This window comes from Bufo gargarizans, chromosome 2, assembly GCF_014858855.1.
Source record: "Bufo gargarizans isolate SCDJY-AF-19 chromosome 2, ASM1485885v1, whole genome shotgun sequence".
NCBI classification, from domain to species: domain Eukaryota; kingdom Metazoa; phylum Chordata; class Amphibia; order Anura; family Bufonidae; genus Bufo; species Bufo gargarizans.
Genome location: NC_058081.1, coordinates 342613919 through 342633154, shown reverse-complemented (window position 1 = coordinate 342633154; position 19236 = coordinate 342613919). Strand labels below are relative to the sequence as shown.

The following is a 19236-nucleotide window of genomic DNA, read 5'->3' as shown; positions in this document are numbered from 1 at the left end:
TAAAAAAAAGTGAAAATAATAAAAGTAAAAATAAATAAATAAAAATGCAAATTAAAAAAAGAAATTGCCTTGCCCTATAAAAAAAAATGAAAAAATAAAATACACATATTAGGTGTCACCGCGTCCATAACGACTGTCTCTATAAATACATCACATGATAGACCCTGTCCGATAAACACCATAAAAATAAAATAAATAAAAAACAGTGCCAATTTTTTTTGTCACCTTACATCACAAAAAGTCCAACAGCAAGCGTTCAAAAAGGCTTATGACCCCCAAAATAGTACCAAACAGTCACCTTGTCCCGCAAAAAATGATACCCTATTTAAAGGCAATCGCCCAAAAAATAAAAAAGCTATGGCTCTCAGACTATAGAGACACTAAAACATCATTTTTTTTGTTTCAGAAATGCTATTATTGTGTAAAACTTAAATAAATACGAAAAAGTATACATATTAGGTATTGCCACGTCCGTAACGATCTTCTCTATAAAACTATCACATGACCTAACTCCTTAGATGAACGCTGTAAAAATAAATAAATGAAAACTGTTCCAAAACAGCCAATTTTTGGGTCACCTTGCCCCATAAAGTGTAATAATGAATGATCAAAAAATCCTATGTACCCAAAAATGGTACCAATAAAAACCTCAACACTTTCTGCAAAAAACGAGCCCCTGCACAAGACGATCGGAAGAAAAATTAAAAACATATGGCATTCAGAAAACAAATCCAGCACAAGCTGCCTTCCAAAAACCGTATGGCATTCTTTTCTTTTCCTTCTGCGCCCTGCCGTGTGCCCGTACAGTAGTTTAGGACAACATGTGGGGTGTTTATGTAAACCGTGGAATCAGGGTAATAAATATTGAGTTTTGTTTGGCTGTTAACTCTCAATGTGTTAAAGAAAAAAAATATATAAAATGGAAAATCTGCCCAAAAAGTGAAATTTTGAAATGTCATCTCCATTTTCCTTTAATTCTTGTGGAATGCCTAAAGGGTTAACAAAGTTTGTAAAATCAGTTTTGAGTAACTTGAGGGTTGTAGTTTCTAAAAATGGGGTCATTTATGGGGGTTTCCCTATGTAAGCCCCACAAAGTGACTTCAGACCTGAACTGGTCCTTAAAAAGTGGGTTTTGGAAATTTTCTTAAAAGCTGTAAGAATTGCTTCTAAACTTCTAACGTCCTAAAAAAATAAAATGACATTTCCAAAATGATGCCAACATAAAGTAGACAGATGGGGAATGTTAAGTAATAAATATTTTATTAGGTATGACTATCTGTTTTAGAAGCAGAAAAATTGAAATTTGGAAAATTGAGAATTTTTTTAAATTTTGGGTAAATTTGGAATTTTTTCATAAATAAAGGTGAAATATATTGACTCAAATATATGACTATCATGAAGTACAATGTGTCACGAGAAAACAAACTCAGAATGGCGTGGATAAGTAAAAGTGTTCCAAAGCTATTGCCACATAAAAATGCATGTCAGATTTGTAAATTTTGACCTGGACACTGGGGCATCAATGACCCTTGGTCATGAAAGGGTTAATATATCGCTGTTCCAGTGTAGTACACCAGGATTCCAGCTCTGCCTCTGAACGTTTAGTGTCTTTTTTTTATATAGGATATGATGGAGTGTAGGGACCCCTGAAGAAATGTCCCACACTAGTGCCAGATTATGTTAATTTTCATTCGTCATTCTAAAAGGTTCAGCCAGAAGGGATGTATATGCATCCTATACATTATTGAAGGAGTGCCTCTTATCAGGGTGCCCAGTATCGGTGAGTGATCCGATATTCCCCTGGGGAGATATGTTATCGCCCTTAGATAGATCATCACCACCTCACTGCCCAACATATATATCTATTCAGGTTAGGGAGTCGTGTCCGCCAATGTGGCAGGAGTATCCATCATCGGTGGGGTACTTAGTTCTCCAGAGGTCTAGCCATCTAAATTCAGTCAGGAACCTACCAAGTCGTGAGGGAGTACCTGCATTTGTTGGGTCTGCATGTTTCTGGTGACGGTCGAGTGAGGGGTCTAACATCATATTTAGGTCACCCATGCAGATTACTCAAGCTTGCGGATATGAGGCCACAAATGTAGCAGCCAGGTGAAGGACCTGCATAGATCCTGGGGGGGTGATCAATTAGAGAGTGAACAAAGACATATCTGCCTTCTGAATCAATGACTGAGTTTTTCACCTCCCAGCGCAGTTGCTTGTGCACTAATAAGGACACTCCTCATGAAGAAGAGGTGTGATATGAATGCGCGGCCCATTGTACCCAGGGTTTCTTTAATACCCGAGAGGTATTGGCGATGAGATGTGTCTCCTGCAAGCACAGGAGCTGCGGATTATAGTTTCTAATAAAGGCCAGCACCATAGATCTCTTTTGTGGTGTCCCCAAACCCCTAACATTTCATGATAGTATATTTAGTTAAGCCATTGATTCAGATGCAGATATGAGTGGGCGGCAATTATATATAAGGAATAAAACATAGTTAATTATAGAACCAGAAGGAAAAACCTTTAAAATTGTGTTTTCAAACGTTATACTGTCTGAGTATTAGGGCTGTAATAATTTCTTATTTCAGACTATAGGCCGGGATGCCTCCGCCTATGATGTCAGTTGGCAGAGGCATATGGGCTGCGGTCACAGAAATAACGTGTCCATGCCAGCAGTGATGGCCAGTTCGCAGACGAACACATGCGATCTGCCATCTTTATCGTTCTCGGAACTGCCTGCTCTCGGTGACCGCGTGTGTTTCAGAGCGGCTCGCGGTGCAGGCACAGGTAAGGACTTACCTCTGCATTGCCGGGCTTGGGAATAAAGATGGCAGATCGCATGTGTTCGTCGGCGAACACTGCAAACTGGCCGTCACTGCATACAGCTGCAGGCATATAACAAAGCCCTATATTATTAACCAAGGTAAGACAAAACCTTTAATGCCTGGTTCCATTCAATACTAAGATTATCAGTTTTTCGATACTAAGCTGAGCTTTTTCACAGCTTAGTAGCAGTTCCGATTAGAGAACATGTTGCACGCATAACGCGGCCATGCAGTGTCCTTCCCTTCCCAGGCATTAACCCCATGTTGACCATTATGTGAGGAGGTACTTCATAGGGTTACTATTAATGTAAGGCATATGGCTTTATCAATTTGGACCTCCATGAGCCTCACATTAATAGTAGCTGACCCAGTCAATTAACTTCTCACATAATGGGCAACATGGGCATTTTTTTTCCTTTGCAAAGTATCGATTTAGCATCTAGTATGTTGATACTTTACTTGGTATCAAAATCGAAGCTCAAGTTCTGGTTTCATGACAATCCTAGTGTGTTACATAACTATATACAGTACATAACAGTCAGTCATGGATAAACCCAGTGTGCAACTGAAGTTAAAAAAAAGCTGAGATTTAAAAATATATATACATATATTGCAAGTTTTACTGAATAATTTCCCACAACACAATGTATCAATGTGCTCAGCTCCTCCTGCTCGATAACGTGCAGCCCGCAGGTTTTCAAAGTGTAACTGTCATTTCAGGTATTTTTTTCAGTATAAAATTACCATGTACAGGAGGAACACCATTTTTCACCATTATATGACTTGGACTTATAGCAATTTTTCCCTCTGTTATGTCAGTAATTCTGTTTTTTCATGAGCTACCGGGTGGAGACTAGCTGGTTTCATGTCTGACCATAGTCTCCACAGACAGAAACCGTATCTGTAGCACAGCCTCACAGATAGTAGCCATAATGCAGGATATAAACATACCAAACCTAAGCAGTTTAGATGAGAATGCAGGAGCGAACGAAGATAGTTAATAAATTACGTCAACAGCAGTCTCTGTGACAGTTTCTCTGCCTGTCTCCAGCATCCCTACTCCCCTTCCCACTTCCATAGACTTTTACATAATCTGATCCTTCAGTGAACAGGCAGCCCGTCGTCATTGAAGATAGAAATGAGAGTTACTGAAGGAGGCAAGGAACTTTATTATATTCAACTGCACTATTTATGAAAAAATAAATAAAGGACAGTTATTGTTTAAAGAGCGCCTTTCATTCTTATGTATCCTATAAAATAATTGTAAAGCATCTTTTGTTAGAACTCTGTGTTCCTTCATTCCTTTGTTAGTCCACCTAGAAATGTATGGATAAATAAAAAGGTAACCTGTTACACTGAACATGGTGTCTGAGCTGCAGGCAGCATGTTACAGAGCAGGAGGAACTGAGCAGATGGATGTATTGTTTTATGTGACAATATTCAGTAGAACTAGTCATTTACACTGTTATACCCCTGCCTCCTTTACCTCAATGCCTAGAATGTCGCAAACTCAAAGTTTACCATTGTAATTGCAGTCACAAACCAGAGTTAAAGAGATTCTATCAGCTCCAAAAACACCCCCCAAACTAGATAATGTGGTGTATAGTGCAAGTGGTGCAGAGTCCGATTATGTAAGTTTTATTTTATCATACTCACTGGTATACAAGAACAAGCATTACAATTAGGGATGAGCGAATCAACTTCGGATGGAAATAACCAAAGTCAATTCGCATAAAACTTTGTTTCACTACTGTAAGGAGCGAGCGCTCCGTACAGTATTAGAATATATTGGCTCCGTTGAGCCGAAGTTATTACTTTGCGAAGTCTCGCAAGACTTTGCGTAATAATTTCCGAAATTGATTTATACTGTAAAAAAAACATTGCCCGAACTCTGTTTCGGTTCCAAGGTACCACTTGGAACCGAACACGAGTTCGGGAAATTTTTTACAGTATAAATCAATTTAGGAAGCAGTCTCGCGAGACTTCGCAGAGTAATAATTTCAGGCTCAACGGAGCCAATATATTCTAATACTGTACGGAGCGCTCGCTCCGTACAGTATTGAAAATAAGTTTTATGCGAAATGACTTCAGATGTTTCATCCAAAATAGATTTGCTCATCCCTAATTGTACAATATGCTTGTTCTTGGCAACCACTTACTTTTTGCCCATGATGGACAGACCACTGAAATTATTCTATCGAAAGTGTTTTCCAAATGTACACCAGTCTAGAAAAATTACATCTCCTACTCTTTCTAGTCATCTTTGATCCACTACAACACAGTATAGCGTTGACCAATGCTCACCCACCCCACCATTACTGTATTATTTTAAAACCGGATTACAATATTTGGCAGAACAACGTATCATTCCACCGGGTTTGTATCCAAATAGAACATCTTACCTCAGGCTCTAAAACAGAGTCATTCACTAGCACCACGTGTACCAATTTAGGATCAATAGTTACAGTTTCACCTCCCTGTGAACACAATGAAATAATGATTAAGTTACAGTAACAGATTGGGGAATATGTGAAATTAAATAAAATATAAATTTCTGGTGTTTCTCACGTGGATTTTTTTTTTTCTTTTACATTAAAAAATGAGGATCAGATGTGGACAAAAAGCACAGTCGTGTGTATGGTATACCTATATACCTACCTCACTTATTGTAACATTTATTATACGAGTGATAGGGTCTTGATTGGTTACTATCCCACAAATCCATGCTTCATTCTCATCTGGTCTAAATACCTTCACTTCTTGACCTTGAATACTGCAAATACCTAGAAAAATGACAAATAAATAAATACAAATCTATTAAATTATAGCCTCTTCTCATTCACAGTTTTTACTCCATGCAATGTAAAATCTCGTTCGTAGTAGAAAGCAGTGCACATGCATTCAGACCTTATTCACAGAACAGTCTCCAAAATCCAGGAAAATGGAACAGCGCAAAACGCGGATACTGGCCGTGTGCATTCCATATTTTGTGGAACAGAACAGCTGGCCCCTAATAGGACAGTCCTATCCTTGTCCGTAATGCGGACAATATAAGGACATGTTCTATTCGTTTGCGGAGCGGCTATACTGGAAACGGAACGCAGAAAAAAACAAAACTTGTGTGTAACCCTTATTCTTATTAATCAGACTACAGTAGGGTTGAGCGGTAAACCGGTGTCAGCGACATACAGCGGTATTAGGAAACAGAGATATGGCGGTTTCCTAATAACCCACAGTATTTTGTGACGCCATAGAAGCAGTCACACGTGCGCTGACAGCTTGTAAATCTGTGTCCACTGACCCCTGCATCCTACATAACAGTATTCACAACCACATTACTGCCCACAGCGACTCCTCCTAGCTCCCCATATTCATGTCACCGCCCACCGACGTCGGAGTTGGATAACAGCAGAGGCGAGCACAACAGCCAGGCGGGAAAAGTCTCTCCAACTCCCACACACAGGGCCAGATTTATCATTAGCTCAAATCAAAATAATGAAGTGAAAAAGTTGCAAATTTTTGCGCAATCGCTAAAACTGACTTTTATTGGCTCTGCACTATGCTCGCCAGTTTTCTTAAAGTGGGCGTGTTTTCTTATGTAAATGAACCTCTAGACAGTTACTATTGCGACAATTTAAAACCGTTGAAAAAAATGGCGCAATTTCACTCCAGTGAGGACCATGCTTATTTTATGCGACTTTTTAATAGAACATGCGACTTTTTCGTAAAGACGTGCAACTTTTCTAAAGCCGCTTACTGAAGGATAAACTGCTACCGTCAAACCACATTTATCACAGTATTAAAAGACCATTAATAAATCTGACTTAGCCAAAAGTGCCTTTGGACATATGTGAAAGTGGAGTAAAATGTAAGTTTAATGATGAATCAGGCCCACAGATTTTGGCCTGCGAGGAGTGAGAGAGACCAGACCTACACTTGTATAGGAGCGATCCGTACCATTGAAATGAATGGGGCGGCTTGGGTGTAATTACACCTGCTCACCGCTGCAGATGCAACGTCGAGAAGGTAAACAATGAAGAGGAGGCAGCGCTGGCATGGCGCACGCCTTCTCTTCAAACAGAAGATCGGCCGGGTGTCGGATCTCAGCCGATCTGATATTGATGACCTATCCTGAGGATAGGTCATCTATAAATTTAACTTGGACAACCCCTTTAAGCATAGAATAGAACCGGACCGGTGTCATACATAAAGGTCCTATGTCTGTCTGTCTTCTGTGGCCTGGTCCTTCCTTCCTGCCTGCAAGCTGCAGTCTGCACACTGATCTATAATAGCAGTCATTAGGGAGTAAGGAGTCCTCCATACATGAGCAACATGACATTATTATACGGGGTCAAAACTTGTTCATACATTATAACGTCTCCTTCCGGCTGCCCCCACACAGTATAATGTCTCCTTCCGGCTGCCCCCACACAGTATAATGTCTCCTTCCGGCTGCCCCCACACAGTATAATGTCTCCTTCCGGCTGCCCCCACACAGTATAATGTCTCCTTCCGGCTGCCCCCACACAGTATAATGTCTCCTTCCGGCTGCCCCCACACAGTATAATGTCTCCTTCCGGCTGCCCCCACACAGTATAATGTCTCCTTCCGGCTGCCCCCACACAGTATAATGTCTCCTTCCGGCTGCCCCCACACAGTATAATGTCTCCTTCCGGCTGCCCCCACACAGTATAATGTCTCCTTCCGGCTGCCCCCACACAGTATAATTTCTCCTTCTGGTTGCCCCCACCAGTATAATTTCTCCTTCTGGCTGCCCCCACACAGTATAATTTCTCCTTCTGGCTGCCCCCACACAGTGTAATTTCTCCTTCTGGCTGCCCCACACAGTATAATTTCTCCTTCTGGCTGCCCCCACACAGTATAATGTCTCCTTCTGGCTGCCCCCACACAGTGTAATTTCTCCTTCTGGTTGCCCCCACCAGTATAATTTCTCCTTCTGGCTGCCCCCACACAGTATAATTTCTCCTTCTGGCTGCCCCACACAGTATAATTTCTCCTTCTGGCTGCCCCACACAGTATAATTTCTCCTTGTTTTGTTTTTTCTTTTAAACAGGTATTTATCGCGATAAATTTCTTAATATCGCCCATCCCTAGACTACAGTGATCCCTCAGTATACAATACAGTCAGTTCTGAACGCAAGTCTATTGTATACATCATGTCAGGACAATACAATAAACCGGCGATCAGATAGAAACTGAGTTTATCATAAAACAATACGATTCAGTCAGCTTGTGTCAGAGGAGCCGTGGTTGGTCCAGGAGATGTGGCCGACACACAGATCGCGGTCATGTAAATCTGGCCTAACCCTATACCAAATATTGGTTGGCTTACTTTGAGACGAAAATTTATGCAAGAATTTTGTCATTTATGAAGCGAAATCTTGCATATTAGGTAACACCCTTTCCCACTAAGCCCCGGCTCCTTTCAGACAAGCTAGTTTTTTTTAGAAACCCTACTTGTGTCAAATTGCGCCACTTTTTAGCCAGATTCTAGACACAGACACATTAGTAAATCTGGGCATTGTGTTTCAAATCTTCCCCATTTGCTAATCCTTCAGTACAGTGGGTACAACTGTATCGGTGGGATCCAACACCCGCTGATCAGCTGTTTGAGAAGGCACTGCTGCTCACAGTAGCGCTGCAGCCTTCTCGCAGCTTGACCTAGGTCATGTGACGTCACGTTCATCAGTCACATGGCCTAGGCACAGCACAGTCCCACTGAAGTTAATGGGGCTGAGCTGCGTTACCAAGCAAAGCCGCTATTAAATGTATGGCACTGTGTTTGGTGACCTGAGAGAGGGCTGTGGCTCTACTGCGAGCGCCGGCGCCATCTCAAACAGCTGATCAGAGACCAATCAGATACTGATGATCTATCCAGAGGATAGGTCATCAGTTAAAAAGTCCTGGAAAACCCTTTGAAAGTTGATGCGTCACCTGGGACTTCAATGGCATATCACTAGGGTGCTTTCAAAGTCGGATAGGTGCCTGTCCCACCTCCGAGACCCCTGCCCATCTCTAAAAGGAACCCTTGCAAGTGAAGCAGAGTGCACCATGCTCTTGCTCAGCTGTTTTCGGCAGTCCCATAGAAGTGAATGGAGTGGTGGCTGTGCTTGCACAGTGGACTCTGTTCATTTCTATGAGACTGACAAAAATAGCAAAGCGAGTGCGCAGTGCGCTCTCCTTCACTTTCGAGGGACAGGCGCAGGAGATGGATGAGCCAGTATGCGGCTATTTTTCAACAGTCCCATAGAAACGAATGAAGGGCAGTCGCGCATGCACAGCTGCTCTCGGATCACTGTTCTGGAGGTAGATCTTAGAGACATGCCACCAATGTCTCAAATAAGACAACACATTTAAACACTCACTATGCATGAAAGAACAATTTGTACATTGTGTTTTGAAGACTACAAGAGAAATAGGAATATAGTTCATGCATATCACACCTAGGACAACAAACTGCCCGATTTATACGTACCTCTTAAAATGATTTCCTGGGTTTTCCTGGAGTTAATAATGTCAGTAACTGCATCCCGCAATAACGGCTGTTCTTTTAAAACCAATTTGTGGCTGTCAACTCCCATCTGCTGGAATAGGAAACAGAAATTTCATTCAATGTACTTGTGACTGAAGTGTAAAAAAAAAAAACCTTGCCATAATGATAACACAGATGTGCTACCTGATAGAGGCGGAGCGTGCTGGCATCTGGAAGGAAATGCAGGATTTCTTCCAACAGAAACTCTATAGGGACCAGGGTTCCCAGGCCCAACTTATCCACCAGAGTTGTGAATGTCTGCAAACAAAACATAGGATGCAAAAAGGGTGAAGATTAGCTCACGTGCCTCTTATTGACATGCTTAATCTAATGCTCTACCTCCCGCACTGCCCCCAGTCATCAGCCAGGGATGGCCTACTAAAAGTGCTACCAAAACTCCCAGCCCTTGTAAATGCATCAATCAGAAACAGGGAAACAAGGCTGGTGTCAGTGCTGTAGGCCCAGACAAGACGACGCTACTGTGAAACCCCACTGATCTTTACCACAATTGTTTGTGGTATGTTGACTGGCCTCTTCTTTGAGAAGACCGCTGTTTTAGGCTACATGCACACGACTGGTGTGTTTTGCGGCCCTGCAAATCGCGGATCCGCAAAACACGGATGGCATCCGTTTGTGTTCCGCAATTTGCAGAATGGCACAGACAGCCTTTAATATAACTGCCTATTCTTGTCCGCAAAGCATGTTGCAGATTTTAAAATCCGGACAGCAGATCAATTTCCGCGCCTAAGCAAAAAAAAAAAAAGAGAAGAGATTAGTCTAATATCATACACTTTGCTGTACGTATTATGCTGCGGTTTTTCCTGTAATCCGCACCGCATGCAGGCACCCTTAGGGATCGGCCACATTCTCAAGTTTCTGGATGCAGTTTTGGAAGCCAAAAGTGAATCATAAAAGTAAATAAAGTATAAAAGGACACATGCCACTTCTTTTCTGAAGTCACTCCTGGTTTTGGTTTCCAAAGCTGCATCAGGAAACCTGACCACGTGGCTGTACCTTTGGGCTTCCATGAGGTGAGGAATCGGGGTAGCTTCCCCAGCTTTTTGCCCCGGTGGATCACATAGGAAGCCACAGAGAAAAAAAAATGTATTTCAACATAATGCTTGGACCAACAGAAAGGCAAAGAAACAACTCCGAATAATTAAATGGAGCAAGCAGGGAGCTCACCAGTGCTGGCCAATGTGTGGGACAAATACGGCTGCCCTGGACAATAATAGGTTCTTTCCTTGGTGACCAAACCAGTGGCCCTTCCAGCAAGATCACCAACACATCTTCTCCATGGACTTGCACCCATGAATGTGGCCTAGAGCTTTTTTCATCAAATTCTACAAACACCTGGAAGAAGAAGAAATGTGGACATTTCTTAATATGGCAGTACACAAAATGATATTCACAGCAGACCGAATCTCCGGAGGCAATACACCAATTAATTGTCAGGCTGCAGTCACACAGCGTTTCACGGACTGCCTCACGCACTCCAAATAGATTCAAAAGAGACCCTTAAGCATGTTAAAATGCATGTAAAAAAATGACAGACACTTTTTATGTGTTTATTGGCTCTTACACGTTTTATGGCTTCTTTCACTTTTTATTTTAGACAGGCGTTCTTCCTGGCATTTTTTCAGTTCTATAAAGAAGCCGATGGAGTAACAAAATGCCACAACCAGCACATGCTGCATTAAAAAAACAAAAAGCTAAAAAAAGTGGCAAAACAGCAACATGCGCTGAGACAGATTCACTATTACTGTAAGATTTAGAGAGTGTGGACCACACAGTCTGGCTAATGCTGGAAGATCAATTCGGTGCATTCCCTACCTAGGCGGTCTAGTAGTCCATGTGTAACCTATTTGTTGAAACGGTGATGTATATTAGGCGAAGCCCTTTTTCTGCTAAGTCACAGCCACTTTCCAGTATCCCATGCCCACAGTAAGCGTAGAAGAAAAATATCTAAAACCTTTTAAAGGGGTGTTCCCATTACAACAACGTATCCCCCATCCACAGAAGAGAGGAAAAGTGTCTGATGGACAGGGGTCTGACTGCTGGGGTCCCCAGCAATCACGAGAGCAGAGACACATCTCTCCTGGAGCAGCGGACATGCATGCGCAGGACTGCCCCATTCAAATCTACACGCATGGTGGTGAAACCCCATCAAGGACCATACTGATCTTGATCACAATTGTTTGTGGTATGTTGACTGGCCTCTTTGAGAAGACCAACATAAGGCTATTGAAGCACTCATCACCCACGGCCTAGGTGGGCTGCACACGGTGGAAATTTGTGTGCAGAAGATCTGCCTGCACCAAAACTGCACAAAAACAACACATAAATCTGCACAATTTATTGCAGTTTTTATGCGTTTGGATTTGACGCGGTTTTGCTGCAGATCTAACTCAAATGAATGGAGTGGTGGACACGCATGCATTCTGCTGATCCATTCAAATGGGGGGACATGGCCCCCCCATACTCATGACCGTTGCGGCCCCATCAGCTGGACTCCCATTGATCAGAAGCATATCCCCTACCTTGTGGATATGGGATAAGTTGTTGTAATGGGACAACCCTCTTTAATAAGGGTCCATTCACACATCCGTGTGTGTTTTGCAGATCCACAAAACACAAAGACCGGCAATGTGAGTTCTGCATTTTGCGGACCGCACATCGCCAGCACTTAATAGAAAATGCCTAATAGTACATGTTCTATTTTTTTGGGGAACGGAAATGCGGACCCGGAAGTGTGGCCCCATATAAATGAATGGGTCCACAATTCTGTTCCGCAAAATGCAGAACAGAATTACGGATATGTGAACAGAGCCTAAATGCAGTGTAATCCGCTCACTCTGCCTCTATGTATGGAGACCTTCAATATTTCCCCAAATATTTAAATGCATGCATCAATCGAAGAAACTTTGTAATACAGTATAAAGAAAAATGCCTTTTTCAGCAGTTTTACTTCCCCCATCCTAAACTAACATTCTACAAGATAGACAGTCACCTCTCTTCTCCATAGACTATGATGGGCAGCAGGTAATCTAATCCTTTAAAGTACAAGAAAAACATAAAAAACGCATCAAGACGGCGTGTAAAAGCCCTTTTCCCAGCGTATGCTTTATATCAGGCCTTATAGGTTTGTGTATTTGCATCCAGAGAAATAGGCACTGTGGGAAATAGTAAGATGATCATTTGTGTGTAGTTTTGTTAGGTAGGTTCTGTACTATACGTCATAAGGCATTTCCGTATTCTGCCGTGCTACCAAGATATTCACCCTCAAAGGGGTTCTCTGGGATTTATCCTCAGAAAAGGTCATCAATATCAGATTGGAAGGTGTCCAACTGTACGAAGAGGCAGCAGTGCTCCATGGGCTCTTATGCCATGTGATGTCACGTTCATCAGTCAAGTGCCCTAGGCGCAGCTTACCCCATTCCTTCAGTCAATGGGGCTGCACTGCAATACCAAGCACAGCCGCTATACGATAAACGTTGCTGTTCTTAGTGAGCTGAGAGGAGGCTGCAGCGAAGTAGCTGATTGGCAGGGGCGCCAGGAGTGGGAACCCTGCTGATATCATATTAATGACCTATCCTGAGGATAGCTAATCAATATTTAACCCCTGGAGAACCCCTTTAGAGGTAATGTCTCTAGTGGAGAACACATCCTTGATATGGTAGCTGATGCTACAATTCATTTACCCTTATATCCCGTATGACTTTGACGTGAAAACCTCTGTGTGAAATCAGAAGCATAGTTAGGTACAATACAGCCTAAATTCCAGCTCTATACTTAGGCTACTTTCACCCTCGCGTTTTGTGCAGATACGTCATGGACGGAACCGTTCAGATAATACCAGTCTGCATCTGTTCAGAACGGATCCGTTTGTATTATCTTTAACATAGCCAAGACGGACTCGTCTGGAACACCATTGAAAGTTAATGGAGGACGGATCAGTTTTCTATTGTGCCATAGAAAACGGATCCGTCCACGTTGACTTAGATTGTAGGCCAGAACCGATCCGTTTGGCTCAGTTTCGTTTGACGGACAGAAAAATGCTGAAAGCAGCGTTTTGGTGTCCTCCTGCAAAGCGGAATGGAGACTGAAATGCTGCAAACTGATGCATTCTCAGCGGATCCTTTTCCATTCAGAATGCATTAGGGCAAAACTGATCCGTTTTGGACTGCTTGTGCGAGCCCTGAACGGAGTGCACGAACGCCAATGTAAAAGTAGACCTAGCGGTAATATGTCTTGCAGTAAAGCAGTAGTGGGCATGTCAGTCGATGAATTCATAGGACCTCATGCAACACAGCAGCTTATGTACTTTCCAGGGACGTTTCGATCCTCCAAGGCCTTCATTTCCAGAGCCGCAACGGGCCCAACTATGAGGTTTGTATGAAAAAGTAGTGCCCTTTCCCCCAGCTGAGATTAAGGTCTGGGAGGACGATGATGTCCCTGGAAAAGGCCACCATAACAAATGTGTATATATGTTGAATGAGATCCTTAAAATTCTATATCTATAACAATATAATTTAAAAAAAATCACTTTTGCATCAACCTAGGGAGTGCTGAGTTTTCTATTACACAACATATTATGTCAGTAATGTGGACGGATTATACATCTGTACAGACATGTGAATCCAGCCAAAGTTGCAGTCTGCAATCTTCATTTACTATCACTTTTCTCATGTCGATGTGTTCCTCTCCAGCAATACATGCTGGAAGTGAGGCCTGTATATCCCAGATGCTGCTGCCTTCACTAGCTCTCGTGTATCCATCCAGCTTCATACCTGCTCTGCTTTTCTCTTCTACAGCCCATGAGAGATCTCTTCTCCCAGGTGCTGCCAGGTGTGTGACCCTCCCGCCTTGCAGGTTCTGTCCTCTCACTGTACACACATACACAGCCAGTTTAATTCACCCACTCCTCCTGCAGACCCTACCTGTATGCTCCTATCTAGAGGTGAGCGAATTTCATATTTTGAAATTTGCTCACGATTCGTTTACTGGTAAAAGGTGAATTGCGTTATGGATTCCGTAACCACGAACCATAACGCAATTCTATGACGGTTTAGAGGCATTCCGTCAAAATAAAAGTCTACGGGCTGCAAAAAAGATCTGTCCCGTTTCCTTTATGCAGAAGAGGACTCCCCTGCATAACGGAAACGTTTTGGAGCCCATAGACTCCTCAGCATAGGAATAGCAGAAGTAAATGTTACGTTTTACTGAATCTTTTACCATAAAACTATGTATCAATCTGCTCAGCTCCTCCTGCTCTATAACATATTGCCTATAGATTTTAATAGGTTCTGCTCAGCTCCTCCTGTTCCATAACATGTTGACTGCAGATTGTAATAAATTCTGCTCAGCTCCTCCTGCTCTATACTCATGCTGCCTGCAGATTGTAATTATGGATTAGCAAATCAACGCGTACAGTATTAAAACAAAGTTTTATGCGAATCGACTTCAGATGTTTCATCCGAAGTCGATTCGCTCATCCATAATTATAATATGCTCTGCTCCTCCTGCTCTATGACCTGCCTGCAGATTGTAATACTTTCTGCTCAGCAACTCCTGCTCTATAACATGCTGCCTGCAGATTGTAATATGTTCTGCTCAGCTCCTCCTGCTCTATAACATGGTGTTCGCAGACTGTAATACGTTCTGCTCAGCTCCTCCGCTCTATAACATGCTGCCTGTAGATTGTAATACGTTCTGCTCAGCTCCTCCCGCTCTATAACATGCTGCCTGCAGATTGTAATACGTTCTGCTCAGCTCCTCCCGCTCTATAACATGCTGCCTGCAGATTGTAATACGTTCTGCTCAGCTCCTCCCGCTCTATAACATGCTGCCTGCAGATTGTAATATATTCTGCTCAGCTCCTACCGCTCTATAACATGCTGCCTGCAGATTGTAATATATTCTGCTCAGCTCCTCCTGCTTTATAACATGCTGCCTGCAGACTGTAATACACACTGCTCAGCTCCTCCTGCTCTATAACACGCTGCCTGCAGACTGTAATATGTTCTGCTCAGCTCCTCCTGCTCTATAACATGCTGCCTGTAGATTGTAATATATTCTGCTCAGCTCCTCCTGCTTTATAACATGCTGCCTGTAGATTGCAATATGTTCTGTTGAGCTCCTCCTGCTCTATAACATGCTGCCTGCAGATTGCAATATGTTCTGCTCAGCTGCTCCTGCTCTATAACATGCTGCCTGCAGATTGCAATATGTTCTGCTCAGCTGCTCCTGCTCTATAACATGCTGCCTGCAGATTGCAATATGTTCTGCTCTGCTTCTCCTGCTCTATAACATGCTGCCTGCAGATAGTAATATGTTCTGCTCAGCTGCTCCTGCTCTATAACATGCTGCCTGCAGATTGCAATATGTTCTGCTCAGCTCCTCCTGCTCTATAACATGCTGCCTGCAGACTGTAATACGCTCTGCTCAGCTGCTCCTGCTCTATAACATGCTGCCTGCAGATTGCAATATGTTCTGCTCTGCTTCTCCTGCTGTATAACATGCTGCCTGCAGATTGCAATACGTTCCTCCTGCTCTATAACATGCTGCTCGCAGACTACATTTTTGACAGATTTCCTTTAATTTTGCATTTAGAAAGTAAAGAAATAATAAGAGTCAGTTTAAATTTACCCCCAAAACACAGGGACTGGTATCAGGAGTAGGGATGGGCAAACTTGTGTTTTCAAGTTCAGGTTATGTAATGCCAGGCACCGTAACTTATTGTCTGTGCTTGCAGAATCCTTAGATAACCCGAACCTTGTACTCAGCCCTAGTCAGGAGGAATAACATTGGAACAGCACAGAGGTGTAATATAACCAGTTATGTCAAAGAAGAGACTGACAGGTGAGAGAAGTTTACTTGTAGACAGGGGATCCCTGTGACCACCTGGCCTCACACAGGGGCCATGACTAGCCTAACTGCTAGACTTTCTGCCCTGGTCAGTCACGTGGCTATCGAGCTGATGGGAGCTGCAGTTAACCCTTGCTTGTCACGTCCCCTAGGAGAGAAAGTTTAGGCTGTAGAAGTGGCAGGGGAGCAATAAGCGCAGCACTATGATATGTTTACATTGGGGATGGGGGAGGGGCTGCAGTCACGGGGCCGGGGGTGGCAGCACCGGGGGTGGGCCGGACTAGGCCCGGACAAGACACCGTGCCCCGAGTGATTCCGGACCACGGAAGAAAGCGTCCTCACAACCAGCTAGGAGTGGCCACTTACCGCCAGCTCCTCGGGCGCCGCTCCTTTGAGCCCTCGCACAGTTCCGCCCTCCCAGGCCCTCTTCCCCAACGGGATAGACGGATCTGGGACTCCCTCCCGTCTGGAAGAGTTCTCGTCAAACAGCAGCCTCAGCCGCTTCCCCACTGGAGACACCGGGGCCGCCATGTCCTGCAGTGCTCTCCGGCCGGTTACCGCGCGATGCCCGGACGTGGAAGGAGCGAGGCCTTTGCAGCACCCGCGGAGACAACGCGTTACACAACAACGCCGCCGTGCGGCTGGGAGTGCATTGCGAGGAGTCAACGGCGCCCCGTGTGGTGAGGAGGGGAACAACCACCAAAACAATGCATTAAACCGCCCTAGGTTGTATGTAGTCCGGGCTCTAGCGCCCCCTTCCGACAGGGATCTCCAGCAACAGAACAACCCACCCCTTCAGCTGTGTAGACAAGTCAGAGCTACAATGCGCAGCGCCCCTAGTGGTATGGAGGGCATGGCGCTTGCTTATCCTAGAGAACAACAGGGATTCGATTGATACAGCAGGAGAGGAGATGGCTAGAAATGAGGAGGAAGGCTGCGGGCTGGGGACTGAACCGCGTGAGGCTGGCAAATAGCCGCCCCGTCACGTGGTCTGGACACCCGGAGAAGATGCGCACGCCCCTAACGTACGGACCACAGAAACGTCTCATCCAGATCGTATGGGCGTGGCCTTCAAGATAATGGGGAGGATACCGAGGAGGTTGTCACCCAGAGAATGGGCGGGGCCGACTTCTGTCGGGAATTAAAAGGCTATACACAATTTAATTGCTCAGCTACGTGTGTATATATATATATATAATATAAATATATATATCGTGTGTGTGTGTATATATATATAGAGAGAGAGAGAGAGATATAGATATAACATTTTATTGATTTATTTATTTCAGGTTTAGTCCAGATATACAAGGCCCCCAGGGGCAGACTTAGAACTTAAAGTGGCCCTGGAAAAATACTAAAAGTGGCCCAATTTTGTAGTCTGGTCCAAATTGATGGAGGGCAGGGCCAGTAATACCATATTGTGGCAGATTACACCACCCCAACAGAGCCAAATACCACAGCTCATCACAAAATACTTAGAAAAGTATGATGGCTCACTCTGTCGGTAACTCTGGAACGGGTGCTACGAAGCCTAATGACTCGCCCAGTCAAAAAAGGATATAGAATAACGTATTGGTTAAGGCCGAGCACTCACCACCTGGGCCATAGATGACAAAAGGAGAGAGGTGAACGCCTGAGTAATTTATTATTAAAAAATATATAGATATATACATTTATATTTAAAAAACATATAATGCATAGAAAACCAATAAAATAAATAAGGTGCAATATGGAATCATGTATATAGCAGCAGTATAAAGTGACAGCATAGAGTGGATGTGTAGTGCAGTGTTTATTGTCCGATTCTGGAACATAGATGCTGAGTGGTGAATATAATCATGACTGGTAATATCACATATAACAATCCCAGTTTTGTTCTCTCCCATCAATATAAAAGCAATAATGTTGCAAAAGAGTGTTAGGCATAAAGAAGCGGACTTGTATATTACACTTCACGATGCATATGTAACCTTATTGCAAAGTTAGAGGTAATTGAAGTGCCGTATGACTTGCACACAGTGGCGTCCCATGTGGCTGCAGGGTGGGATACCTTATTACAAGTTGTCAGCTGGAACGACTTGAGCGGTTGCTTGTCTGTACAGTCTTCCCTGTACAGTTTTTTAAATATAAATTTATGCCATATATCTATATTTTTTAAATAATAAATTACTCAGGTGTTCACCTACTACTCTTGAGATTTTTACTCTCCTTTTGTCATCTATGGCCCAGGTGGTGAGTGCTCAGCCTTTACAAATACTTCATCACAAAATACTGCCAGCTGCAGAAATATGTCCCCAAAAACTTCCACTGCCGGACGTGAGGAGGGCTCAGGCGGCCCGGTGGGCAGTAGCCCACCGGGAATCCCCTGCAAGGCCCCTCCACACAAACTCCTTGCAGCTCTGAGCCAATCCAAGGCAGGCCACTTTAGATCCAAATTGGCCATACACTGACTCCACCTCCCTCTGATGGGATACAAGAGGGAAAAAAGGACACCAAATATGGAAATTCAGTCCAACTATGGCTAGTTTCACACTAGCGGCGGGTGAACAGCCTGTCGGATCCATCCTGCTGCTGGTTCACGTGTGCCCCCGGACTGCAGCTCCGTCCCCATTGACTGTAATGGGGCAGAGTTCCGACGGCAGCCGGACTAAAACTACGACATGCCTTTTAGTCCAGCTGCCTCTCGCCATGCTGCCTCTGGAACTCCGCCCCCATTATAGTCAATGGGGACGGAGCTGCAGTCCGGGGGCACACATGAACTAGCGGCAGGACGGATCCGACAGGCTGTTCACCCGCCACTAGTGTGAAAGTACCCTTATTCTTATTAAAGGCTGACAATCGGCGCAAGGAGTCTTCTTATGAACACCTGTTCATCAGTGAAGGCATTGCTGGTGGAGACAACTAAATCATCTTGTTTGGGCAGCATATCATCCTCTAGAAATGGTCATCTGCTGCTCAGAATGTATTTATATGAGGACAAGTGATCAC

General features: G+C 43.8%; 1 protein-coding gene across 1 annotated transcript in view; it reads right to left on the bottom strand.

Moving 5' to 3' along the window:
* The window catches only part of KDM3B (lysine demethylase 3B), a 74348-nt gene extending 56964 nt beyond the window's left edge, over positions 1–17384 (bottom strand). Inside the window, exons 1-6 of the mRNA XM_044280631.1 lie at positions 16615–17384; positions 10567–10734; positions 9526–9639; positions 9325–9433; positions 5487–5611; positions 5231–5305 (exon numbers count right to left, since the gene is read on the bottom strand). Coding sequence (XP_044136566.1) covers positions 5231–5305; positions 5487–5611; positions 9325–9433; positions 9526–9639; positions 10567–10734; positions 16615–16779 — 756 coding nt within the window. The 5' untranslated portion in view covers positions 16780–17384. The remainder of the gene's footprint in view (positions 1–5230; positions 5306–5486; positions 5612–9324; positions 9434–9525; positions 9640–10566; positions 10735–16614) is intronic.
* Positions 17385–19236: the final 1852 nt, after the last annotated feature.